The 14,956-nt window shown below is 33.9% G+C and overlaps 1 protein-coding gene across 1 annotated transcript in view; it reads right to left on the bottom strand.

Moving 5' to 3' along the window:
- Miga (mitoguardin) overlaps window positions 1-14,956 on the bottom strand; it is a 263,084-nt gene that overhangs the window by 18,215 nt on the left and 229,913 nt on the right. Inside the window, exon 4 of the mRNA XM_089651346.1 lies at window positions 1,610-1,773. Within this exon, the coding sequence (XP_089507472.1) occupies window positions 1,610-1,773 (164 nt within the window). The remainder of the gene's footprint in view (window positions 1-1,609; window positions 1,774-14,956) is intronic.

Below are 14,956 nucleotides of genomic sequence, written 5' to 3'. Positions count from 1 at the left end.
TTTGTGTTTTTTTTAGTATTTTCAAGGGAAATGAGGCAACATCCCTTTGAAATTATTTTCAAAATCAATCAATCAACATTTTAACTTAAATAAAAATAAACTTAATAACCAGTTATTAGAACTTTATAATATTTGATTTGAGTGCAGTGTTTTAAAAGTGAATATTCGGAAATTTTGCTCAAAAATATTGGACATTCGAAACGAACGTCGATCGGTAAATGCACCCCAAATGTTTTCAACGGAATTCTCGGAAACTGTGGAGGCCCTGGCAAGTTTTTTTGCTAAGCCCAGGGTAATTTATTATCCCGACCGTCGCTTTTTATTGTGGGCAGAATGCACCACTTCAACAATCACCAGAAGCAGGATTACATGGAGATGAATGATGGACTTGCCGAACGTCACAGCAGTGCTGCCAGGGTCTCTTATCTATGTGAGGTGTCAGCCCTTTTAGCAGCAGACTGCAGCACCTGGTCCAGTTTCTTCACCACCTAGGATTCTTGCTGCAAAGTCTCAATCTTCTATCTTCGTGTCACCTGTTCCTATACTTCATTTTACTTAACTTAACTTCACTTTATTTTTGTAATTATATTTTTTGTAATACCTGCATCAACTGTAAAGCGCCCCTGAGGTGAGGTGACACAAGCGGCGCTACACAAATTATCCAATAAATAATAATAATAATATAATTTAATTAAAAATATTCACGTATCAATCATACAAAGATCATTTTAAGTGTTACGTAAATTTTTTATGAATTTGTTTGTGATACACCATATTATTCATTTCAAAGCGTATGTATATAAATAGCATGTGTGCAGAAATGATTTATTTTAACGCTCTCTTTTCTTAGGACAGGCACAGCTTTTCGGCCTGTAGGTATAGACAAAACGCCACTGTCCAGGGTATTTGCAAATTATTTTGGGTATTAATTTGGTCACTTTGGTATGAAGCAAATTGTTTTTGGATAAATATTATATACTTTTACGAAAATACGGTCAAAATATCACATGAGTTAACAGAAATGAAAAAGAGTAAGAACAATTATCTAAACGGATTTAATCTGAATCAATTACTTGTTTGTAAAATACTGGTCAACAAGAACGCGTTACTTATATTCCTAAGGGCGTCACGTTATTCAATAAATAATCGGTTCTCGAGCTCATCTATCAACATTATATCGAATTTATAAATGCCGCCCCAGATGTTTCGGCGCCCAAGGGCCTCAGGGCACTTCCCGCGTGTCCCCCGCCCTAAACATTAAACAGGGCCACTTGGAGTAGGCTGCTTTTGCCTGTGGGTATTCGGAGTTTAGTCAACCGAGGAAAATAAGAATTATAGCATATCTTTTCGACAGCCACTTTCGTCAATTATCCCAGAAATTCCAATTTACAGCAAGTTGATGACAATATTTTTTGCATCATATAACGTAAAATTGAATCCGCTCTAATGTCAGGCCTACAGCTAGGGGGGACGTATTTAATATTGTAATCCAGGAAGAAAGTGGCGTCAAAACAGAATTTTTTTTTTTAAATTTCTTTTACGACATATTTTGTATTTAAAAGTTTATATATTATCTAATCAAATTATTCCTACTGTACTACCGTCTTACCTGCAGAAGGTAGGCGGCATCCAGCAGCTGCTGTATCTCCCTGCAGAACTCGGCCTCCTCGGGGGTGGTGAGTGCCAGCGTGCCCGCCGCTCCGGAGCCCTGGCTCGAGAAGGCGAACAGGGCGTCTTCCCAGTAGTTGATGCTGGTCTCGAGAGCTTCCATCCCTGAAAAAAAATCCAGAACATTAATAAATACGTAGCCACGTGTCTAACGCTTTATTTTATTAGCAAAATAATGGTAGATTGATTGATAGAGTGATTTTTTTATTTATAAAGTTCGGGTGGTGTACGCCATTTTTGATTATTACTCCATGGCAATGACAATCGAGGTAAATATCAATTTCCTTTGAAAAACGAATGAAATTAATACGGTTTTAACATAACCTTTTGGCTTTTGACAATTTCTTAGAATAGGTCTCTAAATGTTAGTCTATAAGACAAATAACTAGTTCAAACCAACATGTTTTCTGTCAAGTTTTGAACAAATGAACGTCCTTTTTCCTAAGAAAATCTCCAGTTTCAGTCGATCTGTCGTGGACATATTAAAAACTTGTGATGGACACAAACGAAATATCGTGATAATTGTAACATTGGATTCCACAATCGATTAATGTTTCGAATTAGTAGTTCGACGCTACGAATCAATCGTAAAAATAACGAATACAGAATTTTTATGTCGTCGTCTTTTTATCATTTCGGTAATTTTGCCAAAACGTTTTACCAATTGTTTATTATTCTATCGAATTAATTTCTACGAAATGTTATTCTGAAATGTTTATATTGCAAAAATAATTGCATAGGTATAACTAAAACGAAATTTTTTAAATCCATAAATTTATTTTCGAAGATGATAAATCGAATAAGCAAACTAATTTATTGTGAACATTCTATATTCTATTGTGGTAAGAAGGTTTAATCGACGCTAATGAACAGCTGCCATTCTTGTTTCTAATGCGGAAAAACTGGCACTACTCTCAGAAACCAAAAACATTTAAAATCAACATGCTTAGAATTTACTTTAGTTACTATTATAACTATTTAGATTTACCAATTATTTTAATTTTTCTTAATTTATTTTTTCCTAGTTCTACTAAAATCACAAACTTATGGAAACATTGTTTTTTCCCCACATTACTTGGAATTTTTTCTTCTTATCTTACATTATATAAAACCTTAAGCTCATCTTATAATAACTATTGCTCAAAGAGTACATTCAATTTTTACATACACAACTGCAGCTCTTGTATTATTACTTTATCCCTAAAATCTCTGAAACGCTCTACTGGTTTTAACTTAAATAACTCAAAAGTTTTCATTCTTTTTATTGCCTTTCTAAACAATAATTACAGTTTTAACATGTCCAACTTTAAATCAATTATTGTATTGTACTATTTTATTATTCCTTTTGCACTCAAGCATAACAAATATTTTACTGATGTCAAAATCAATTACCTTGTATTTTGTATTATATTTATTGCTTTGTTAAACAACATTTACTGTCGTAACAAAACCAACTATAAATCTCTTACTATGTTCTATAATTATACTATCGCTTATGCCTTGAATTATCACACATGTTTAGCTACTGTCAAAATCAAGAACGTTAAATTTAATGCAAAACAAAAAAACAAATAATGGAAGACATAACAGACTTACTAGACAACATAACACCGATTCCATGTACAACTACTAATGACACTGAAGTAGTACGTCAATTATTACTAGTGAACTCTACCCTTACGATATTCTCTATGAATATAAGAAGTATAAACCATAATTTTGATGAACTCTTAATTCTTCTCACTCACCTTGCCTCAGATTTCGATGTAATTGTTTTGAGCGAATGCTGGATTAAAGAAAATTTCGTCCCAAAAACGATAAAAAACTACAATCACTATAATACACTCCAAAACCAAACTCAAAATGATGGCGTTATTGTTTACATTAAAAACCACATCATACATTCAGTCAAAGAGGTCACAATTAAGAACGCAAACTGTCTTAAAATTCAACTTGATAATCATATAACAATCATTACTGTATACAGATCCCCAAGCACACATAATATAACCCCATTCATACAATCTCTGCATGAAATTTTAACAAATATAGAACACAGCCAAAACATCTATCTTATTGGTGATCTCAACATTAACATAATCAACAGAATGCATCCTCAAGCGAATGAATACCTAAATACACTAACTTTATTAGGATATTTGCCAGCCGTCACAGCCCCAACCAGAGAATCAGATTCAAACATTAGTAGTTGTATAGATCACGTCTTTGTTAAGAGTAAACTAGGCAGCAAATCCATTGTATATCAATCAACTGTCACAGATCACTATTCAACCATCACTTCCATCAACCAAAATATTCACAAACTACCTCAAAATACTCTCCCTCAAAAAAAAATTTCCTATGACATTCTCCTAAATACTGTCTCTAAAGAAAACTGGGAACTTGTCTATTCTTGTACCGATACCACTTCTGCATGCGAAATATTTACAAATACTTTACAAAACCACTTGGCCGATGCAACATCATACACAAAAAGTAAAAAAAAACAATCCGACACAAAACTCAAACCATGGATCACTGCAGGTATTCTTCACTGTATCAGAAAGCGTGACAAGATTCATAACTTCTGTAGAAAAAATCCCAATGATTATGATTCACTCATATTTTATAAACATTATAGAAACAACTGCAAAAAAATTATTAACAGTGTTAAAAGAGATTACTACAAAAAACAAATCAGTGAAGCTACTGATGACAAAAAAAAAATTTGGAATATCATAAAAGATATAGCCAATATTCATAAAATCGACTCACCCATTGTTAAAATTAACATAGAAGACCAAACAACTCATGTCAATTGTCAATTCCGAACCTGAAAAAATATCCGACCATTTCAATCAATTTTTCTCCAATATCGGACATAAATTAGCAAAAAATATTCTAGACCAAAACAACGTCTCGGAGAAAGATCTTGCAAAAAATATACATGTCAATAATCTCAGCTATAACCCTTTTCACTTCACTCCCACCACTGAACTAGAAATAATAGAACTTATCTCATCTCTTAAAAACAGTAACTCTGCCGGGAAAGATCAAATTTCAACAAAAATTATCAAACACATTCAAAAATTTATAGCCCCACCTCTTAAACACATTATCAACTTAAGCTTTAAAACCGGAATATTCCCTAACTCTTTAAAACAGGCCACAATAATCCCTATCTTCAAAACAGGTGATAAATTATCTGTTAATAATTATCGACCGATATCATTACTCAGCACAATTTCTAAAATTATAGAAAAGGCGGTGAAAAATAGACTCTGTAAGTTCCTTGAAAATAATAAAATATTATCGGATAACCAATATGGCTTCCGCAAAGGGAGGAATACCTCTGATGCAATAGCTGCTCTCACAAAAATTGTTTCCCAAAATCTTGACAAAGGTCGCAAACCACTTGCTGTTTTCCTTGACCTCGCAAAAGCATTTGATACGGTTTCCCATCCTTTACTACTTAAAAAACTTCAACAGATCGGCATTACAGGGATAGCCTTCACATGGTTTAAAAACTACTTAACAAATCGTACACAACAAACCCTTATCCACTCTGACAAAATATATATGAGCAAAAAATTATCCATGTCCTATGGGGTCCCTCAAGGTAGTGTACTAGGGCCAATTCTATTTCTCATATATATCAACACACTATGCACTATGAATATTGGAGGCAAGATAATTTCATTTGCCGATGATACAGTCTTAATATTTGAAGATGAAACATGGCAATCAGTTACAAACAAAACTAATATTGGCCTAACAAAAGTTAAACATTGGCTAGACACAAACCTCCTTACACTTAATATCGACAAAACACAATACATGACGTTTTCCATACCCAAACATAGCTTTCCCAATAACTGCCCCAAACCTACCATCCACTCGTGCTCACTCAACATACAGACTCCTGAAACCTCACCTAATATTCAATGCACGTGCTCAACTCTTAAATCTTCAAAGGAAGTTAAATACTTGGGAATAATAATCGATGACCAACTACGCTGGGAAACCCATATAAAAGAAACAACAAAAAGACTTCGTAAACTCTCCCACATATTCTGCTGTCTTAGATCCATCTTAGACCTAACGACTCTAAAAAGCGTATATTTTGCCCTTTTTCAATCGATAGCAGCATATGGTATTCTGGGATGGGGTGGCTGTGCAGAATCCGTCATTAATCCAATAATTACAGTACAAAAACTAGTTCTCAGAATTATATTTAAATGTCATCCTACCTATCCCTCCAAAATACTATTTACCAAAATTAGGGTCTTAGACATTCGCCAGCTATTCATTAAGACAAGCTTATGCTACATACGAAAAAATGACTTGCTAGTGGCTCCTCAACACCAAGTAAACACCCGCTTTTCATCAAATCTGGGATGCGTGGTCCCAAAAACTAGAACCACATTCGCTCAACGACAATTCTGGTACATCGCCCCTAAAATATACAACGCGTTGGACAGGGACATAAAATCAACTAATACTATATCCCTTTTTATTATACGTGTCCAAAACTGGATATTTGAAAGGGGACGAGCCTTTTTTAAAGAATACATGAGTTCCTAACTTTTAAACCATTATAATAAAATTAACCATGTATCTATATATGTATGTATATATGTGAATACACATTACGTTTGTGTGTGTTCATATATAGATGTATATGAATGTATTTATATATGCATTTATGTATGTCTGTGTATGTATTTATATATGCATTTATGTGTGTCTGTGTATGTATGTATATGTGTGCATGTCTGTGTATATGCATGTATGCATATATATACATAGATTGTATGTATGTATATATATATGTATATGTGTATATATGTGTATGTATGTGTATATATATGTATATATATATGTATATATATATTTATAAAAAAAATATATTTTGAATTTATAGAATTACCTATGACTACCACAACACGGGCATAAGCCTAGTGTGGGAGTTATGAAGTATACAAAAATTGTAATACATAAAATTTACTGAATAATAAAAAAAAAAAAATAAAAAAAAAAATAAAAAATGAAACAGTTCCATTAGTTAGATTGCCTGTTCTTTGGTAAAACCTCAAAACGTGAGCAGGAATACCAACGTAAGTATGAAAAAAAAAAAAATAGAAATGGGCATGTTTTATATTCAAAGGTTGTTATGTAGGCAAGTAAATGTTATTGATAACTAAACGACGTTTATAAATATAACCACATTATTGTTATTATTATTACCTTTTGCTAATTATTATAATTTCATTTTGCACTTTATCATTATAAATGAACAACTTTAAACATAAAAAATAATGAGAAAAATATTCAATTTCAAGTATGTTTCTCAAATAATGACTCATATTATATTACGCATTTAACGATAATGTCCCCTATCTGAATGCAATGTGACTAAGAGTCATAAATAAATTGCAACAGGGTTATCCCAGCTACAAGAGATTCTTTTATTGTAAATAGATACAAAAAATATATTTATCGAATAACCAAAAGTAACAAGATATTGAACGAACAGCATAATATGCCGAGTTCACGCGAGTCAATTTTTGTTGATCAACAAGAGCACTGTCTGTCAATATTTATACACAAAAAGAGAATTTGTTAAACTAACTAACTGCTTATACCTTGTTTTTTATTGCAAAGACGTAAGTGAATCAGTATGATTCTTGTTAACCGATTTCTTAAACATTTTGATGGCATTTTTCAGTGATAAAACACGGTACTTTTGCTATTAAGGCCCGGAATTCTCTGTCGGAAAGCCGTGAAATGTGTTGAAATTTTGTGCCAAATAAAGTATTTATCTAATTATTTATAACAATAGAATACTTCATTTGCCACAAAATTTCAACACATTTCACGGCTTTCCGAGAGAGGATTCCGGGATTATTAATGCGATAAACTATAAATCTATGTTTTAAATGCGAGTTTGATTATGAATCAGTGCTCTATTTATTATTGTCGAATTTCTACATTTTACGAAATCAGAAGAGTGAAAAACAATAGTCCGTTAATAGGTAATAAAAAATATCAAGTATGGGAATGGGCACACGAAAGGTAGTTTTAGACCTGTTTGATAGCTGTTTTCAATCAAATCACACCATTTTGCCTACCATATTCCCTTAAATGAAATAGAAATTGAAAGAAAATTATATCCGACGTGAAGCCATCGACCAAGGTTGTTCGTTCATCAGTAGAACCCCCTTTTAACAAAATTTGTCGACATTTAATATGAACTATAAACCGAATGACGTTGATTCTAAATTTGTTTTAGTCGATTGTTTATATGAGGGGACTAAATAATTAATTTATAACTACCTAAATAATTCATAATTTTGGGTTATTGTGTCGAAAAAGCATGTAATATAAAGTGAATTTTTGGAATTATAAATATAATTTCAGAATAAATGAGGGCATCCCATACTATTTTCAGTGACAATACGGTTCTTATTGTTTGTGTATTTTTTTTAAATATGCATTGGCAATCTCACAATCGTTTATAAAACAATTGATATCTAGGTATACGTGTCAGATATACAAAAAATCCAAATCATGTTTTATTCGTCATAAACATTTTTTTTGGTTAAAGACGCCATACCAAATTCAAATATGAAAATAATATGAGACTGGTCAACGTAAGAACTAAATAATGTTCACACTTGTCGATTGGGTGTCAGGTCGACACGACCGATCAACTTCTTTCGATCAATTAAAGAGGTGATCGACTTCGTTGAAAGATTATTCTTAAAATCCTTTTTAGTTTGAGTTGTTGATCAACAGAAATCGAATAGTTTGATCTCGGGATTAGTCATATATAAAGAAACTTATTTGTACAATAATTGGAAACAAGACCCTGTCTTGAAAACACTTAATATAATAATAAATGTTTATCGGTGGCCGTGATGCGAATAGATTGTGGGAAAACGTCAACATAGTTGGCGGCAAATTGATTGTTTGCTTTTAATGAAAACAATTAACAATAAAATTAGATAATACTATATGCCTGCAAACAGAATAGAGTAGAAATATTCAATCAATTTTACATAGAAGTACCAGAAAAAGCTCCGTGGCGTAGGGGTTCCTTTGATTATGGAATCAAAGGTCACAGATTCAAAACCCGTCGAAGAGTGAAAAAAATAAATTCATACAGGTGATGTTAGTACGTAGATGCTGAGTAGAAGATTTTGTAGTTTTTTTTTTTTGATTTAAGTATCTTTCTTGTTTGAAAGGACTTTACGTATAATGGGATTATGCAAAAACAAATTCTATTCCAGTCTATTTTCAACAAGGGGAAATATAAAAGTACTATTTACTATTTTCGTTTTAATAAAAATGGACACGACATTAATGTTCATTGCCCATAAGTGACATATTGATAAATTGAACGGTCCAAATTGATTCGATTTTCTGTTAATTTTTTTACAATAAACGGTGGAAGCGTGTACGATGGAAATACGCAAGAGAAATAATGAATTTAATGTCGGGGCAAGGAAACATGCGCCACTGACTTATTATCTTTTGGTTCTAGACCATTTAGCACGCGGTCTGTCTCTCTGACTGTCTGTCTACCTGACACTTTATGCCTGAAATTGATTAGCGCCATCCCATTTGAATTTCGTAATCATAAACAGCGAAACACAGTTTTGTATGGAAATATAAGCCCGAATTGGGATAAAATTTTGATCACGAAACACGTCTTCTTGTGTTAATGTTTATTCTATACACTAAAGCAATTAATAATTCGTTACATAAATATTATTTCACATAGTAATCACTCAGCTTTTAAAATGAAAATGCTCACGCTTAACCGGCTAAACTTAAGACTGAACTATTTTCTATAATCATATCTTTGGAATTATATTTACAGTATCTCCAGCCCCCTCGTCTGCAAAAATAACTGTGAGAAGCCTATCCACCATTCTCTGTGGCTAACGAAAATGTCTAATTACCTTCGGGCTTTCATTAAGAAAGTTATCCGAATAAGAAGACGAGTATAATATGTGCACATTTCATGGCATGGCGTTGCCATGTTACCTCTCCGACAGAAACTCATACTGGTAAACAACATCCAACACTCCCCTTCCTGCACCATGTTTAATGTGCCCCCTGGGTCTATGGAACATGGAGCCACCCTCACTGGCTCTGGGCCAACCCCGGCCACGGTGCGAATGGAGAAAAAATATACACAGTTCATTGTGCGCAAATTCCGCAAGACTTTGAAATCATTAAATATTAAAACAACATTGCTGCACGGATCTCGTCGGAGGAATGACCCAAGTTTGTACATTTAGAATTCATAGTAAATTAATGGCAGTTTCAGAGAAAAGGGAGCTGCATAATTCTATTCTTTGCTCATTGGCAAGGAGTTTATCGAATTCAGGCAGGCTTGGAGGAACCCGACGGAGTCTTTAGGAAAGTGAGAGCTTGCAAAAGAAAAGCGTTCAAGTTCGATTGTAACTTTCTTCTCGAGTTTGGTGACATTTGACCTTTGTAGTATATAACAGATCGATGGTGCAATTCACCCACATACACCATAGTTTGAGCTGCATCTAGTCTAGTCTAGTCTTCGTCCTTCCCCTGCCAATTCCATGCAACACTGCTCTACATAAGTTTTGGTATCAAAACTCCGTAGTAGACTGTTAACCTAAAATAATTTGAAATTTTTCTTATTATTAAATGTTGTACAATCGAGACCAAATTAATATTAGTTAACCAAAGGCTACCGCGCGTAGGTAACCATCGGATAATGGGATGACTTCCCACTGACCAGTCTCTCGTTATTTGGCCTTACTAATTACCAAAATTTATAAAGGAGGTTGGAAAGTATCATTTCTGACACGAAGAACTGGACTGGCCCTTACACATAGTTATATTGAAATGATTTATTTTGATTAGGACAATTGATTGATTGATCCATATTATCCAGTTCCAAGAAATTGGTCATATAAAATATCTGGAACATCCAGCGATAAAATTCAAGAACTGCATTAAGTGATTTAATGTCCGAAGAAAGAGTCGGTTCAGGGCCAGCCATTTGGGGGCGCAATTGGAGCGGTACGCTCCGGGCGCCGAATCGCCAAGACCTCATGGGGCTGATAATACGTAACACATCGCCGTTGAGTATATTTTTCATAAAAAAACGGCGCTACACACAAATATATTGATTATAGTGATCACCTACCTAGGCGTTTACTGGTTTTCACAAGGGACGCCAAAAATTTACTAGCGCCAGGTGCCATTTGGCTCAGGGCCGGCCCTGAGCCTGTTCATCATATTTAGGCTAGGGTTTCCACTCAAGTAATATTTTAGGCTTAAGGACAATGTTTATAATGTGTTTTGAAGTGTAATTCTTTCAGGTTCCACGATGATCCATTGAAGAACCACATTGAAAAAAAAATCTCTCGTTTCAGGTATGGATTTAAAAATTCTTCGAACTTACTGGAAATTTCATGTTTATTACAAATTTTTGATATTAATTAGAGCATTCGAATGACTTTTTGAATTTTCGAAAAATATCAGGAGATATAGGCGTCAAAATTGTTGATTTTTGCTGCCGGCTGAAAAGCGTGTGACGTCACGAGACATGCACGGCGGTACTTCAGCACAGCCATTCATTTTACCAATGTTCGCTTTGAAAGCTTATAACTTCGTCATTTACTGTCGTTAATAACTCTTTGAATATAATATATTTTCATTTTCATTTCTAAAATATGAGACGACCTCATTGGGATCCCTGATTGAAAAAAGAAACATTTTGAACAAAAATGCCTGCCCAAAATGGTGAAGAAAAAGTAGGGATTCATTTCAAATTATAATGGTGGTTTTCGCGCGATATTAAACTTTAAAAGTCGCTATGGATGTCACAAAAGCCAGGAAAGTGCCACTGCTATGAGGAGGATGTCAACTGATCTGCGAAATATAGGTAAGCGTATCCTAGGTAAAATTGATGCAGACTATTTTAAATATAATGTACTTTCGAATTCAAAGCTTCACTTTAATAAATGGCATATTGCGCATAGCCAGGAAGGAGCAAGGATGCGTGTGGTGATTCAACAGATCATTCATTCATTCGCACTGCGGTGACGTCACCCAGTTCTGTATTTGAGTTACTTGGTAACTCTGAGTAACCAGTTGCTTTGAACTTGACTCTGTTTTGTATTTGTACCTCCGCCCACTTTCTCGCCTCAGTGAGTCTACACAGGCAACCACTAGACTGAGAATCAGTGAGATGGGGTGATGCAGAGTGACCATGAAAAGATTTCTTCAATTAATATCTAAAATTAGAAGGCACTGAGAAATTATAACTTCATTTAAATTGAGTAGCGTCCTATTACGGTATTCTTGCAGAGTTCGTAAGGCCGTGGTACGATTTAGTGGATCAAGAGGGGTGATTCCGGTACCACTTAAGGCTTAGTGATAGTCCTTAACCTTAAAAGTATTGAAGACTTTTTCGTTAACTGCGATTCCCGTTCTTTACGCGGTTATTTCACTCGCTCAAATTTAGCTAGAAGGAGCTAGAATGAGAAGGATAGATATATTCTTTAGTTAAGGATAAAATAAGGGGATCGGTTTCTGGTTCTCTCGGATGACAGGGAAAATATCGTTCATTTTAAGCTTAAGGACAATTCCTTATCCTTAAGTAGAACTGGAATTGCCCCTCAGGCCTTTTGCGGGACGATTATAGTTTTGTAAGCACAGCGCCATTTCTAATTTAATATGAACTTAACATTTGGGTTGTGCACTATGAATTTATGAGTAACGATGGGATTATATTAATTCCGTTCGATTGAATAGCAAGCGATTTTTTTAATATCTGCGTTATGGTAATCAAATCACAATAAAAATTAAATTATTTTTTCGATTGAGCAACAATCTCTATCGTTCTTTCCTCATCGGTAAGTTGATAACTACCACAAATCTGACTAATGAGGTTTATGATTCAATTCTTCCGATTCCTATGGTTTTGTGAGTGTAATTTATGTAAAATTTTGAGCTATTCAATTTCCATGACGATATAACTACAAAGGTACCACGGAGGAACAGTTAATGTTGGTGACACGTAACAGGGACAATTGTTTTTTTTTTACTTTTAGGACTATTATTGGAATTAAAGCTTAATGAATCCAACCAAAAAAGCTTAGTCGAGCTGTATATCGTGACCAATTCTTATATGTTATAAATAGCATTATGGATTTGCGATGTTTGCAATAAATGAAATCGACACCGATATCCGAAACACAAAAAATAAAATATAACTAGCGCAAACCCTTGAAAAATCACAGGATAGTTCCAATCAGTTCCAATTTTGAAAATGGCAATAAAATAATTTTCTGTTAAAAATATTGTGTTAAGGCGACACAAGACTCTAATAACGGGGGTTTGCTTGAAGCACACATTTTATGCCCGACGAATTCGTAACTAGTATTTTTTTTCTGAGACCGATACCCACAGATGTAAGTTATTCATGTATAAGATTAATAAAACTATTATCTTACCATTAAAATATTTTGTGTAAAACGGTTTGAAATTTTTCTTTTTTCACTATAAAAATAGCGGTAAGCACAAGATTTTATTTTTCTGAACGATAAATTAGTTACTTCCCTAGGTTTTTAAATAGAAATATCTGAGATTTTAGTAAGAGATTTATCAGAATTAATTCAAATAAACTCTGCAGAAAATTTTCTATGACGGCACTGAATATTTTTATACACGCCTTCTTTACTTTGCTAAGGCAAATTCGGCCATAGATCTGTCCAAAACACCAGGGACGCGCGTCGCATATTTTTTAAGACGCCTTCTTCACTTACGTCGTTAAGATTACGACTTTATTTTAGACACTTAAATTCAAAGCAAATTTGAATTCATTGAACCAGAATTCACACAGGGATAACTAAAGAACACCACCGAAATTAGTATTTTTGATGATAATAGTACTAATTTCGAAAACAGACAAAAAACTGTATTATTTCGAAAAAAAGTCATGTAATTTTTTACGAAGAAACTCATTTTGGAAAAAGACCGTATGAATTTATTATTTTCAGTAGATAGGTTAACGAAATAGATTATTTCATCAATTGATCAATCCAAAAGAGTTAATTAATTAGAAATTTATCATAAATTTTCATGGAGTTTTCATTTATGCCACCAGCGATTTTAAAAACTTATAATGAGGCCAGCCGCCATTTTGGAGCCGACAAAATTTTATAACCGTACAAGTTGTGCGTTGGGCTTCATCTTCTGCAGCTATTTAATCTTGATCTAAAAGTAGGTTCCGCACAAGGAAATCATGCCTTTATATTATTAAAGTTATGAAGATTTAACAGGCTAACAATGGCCACTGAAGCCTACGCCCGGGCTCTAACTCAACTTCCTATTATGTGCTTTGAAAGGGCTGTTGTCATTCGTGGCTAACCTGTCATTGAAATACAGGGGAGGTCCTCTTAATCCTGAAAAACTACAGTCGGGGGCGTTGGTACAACAAGTAGGGATTTCAAAAATAGTTCATTATTACCACTTTAGATAATATGTAGGTACCTACCTGGATTTAATTCCGATCTAACATACGCACGAGCAAGTACCGAATTTTTTAAACTCTAACTCACACAGGAGGCCATGGGGATAATAATCTCCCTCAGGGCCTGTATCACCTTTCGGGATGCTGAGTGGAGGGTCTTTTTAGGGGAAGGAATGAGAGGAAGTCCTGGGAAGGAAAAATGTATGAGGTTTGGGTAGGAATCGAGGGATAAGTGTGTTCAGGAGTGACGGACGAATGATCTATCCCTCCCGCTGCGGTGCAAGCTGATGAGTCAGGAGAGTCCAGTTGGAGATATCAAAGGGTATCCCCAAACCATTACGAAATTAGAATAATATCCTATTTACGAAATTAGAATAATATTTATTTATTTTAGACAATACGAGCATTTTATTAAACATAGATACGAATTTCGGTTGTCAATACATGTGTGAATGCGTGAAGTAATTTAATATTGCATTCCTGCGTAATGCAAAAAATTATTTTAGTTTAATGAACATGAACAACAATAAGTATAAATAATTTCAGACAAGAGATAAAGTATGTACATACTTACCAGAATTATTTTATTAATTATTCTGTAAATGAAATGCGTATTTCTTTTGTTAAATTGTTTGACAGATGTCGTAATTTTTCAAGTTTGCTAATATTCGAAAGGTAAATTTCTTTTTTTTGAAATCTGAAGGCAATTGTGTTTAATAAAAAGTTTCAGCTTCACAAGTCAATTATAATATCCCG

The sequence above is a fragment of the Hesperophylax consimilis genome, chromosome 4 (genome assembly GCF_061612785.1).
Source record: "Hesperophylax consimilis isolate HC1 chromosome 4, BYU_Hcon_1.0, whole genome shotgun sequence".
NCBI lineage: Eukaryota > Metazoa > Arthropoda > Insecta > Trichoptera > Limnephilidae > Hesperophylax > Hesperophylax consimilis.
This window is presented reverse-complemented; position numbering and strand designations above follow the sequence as displayed.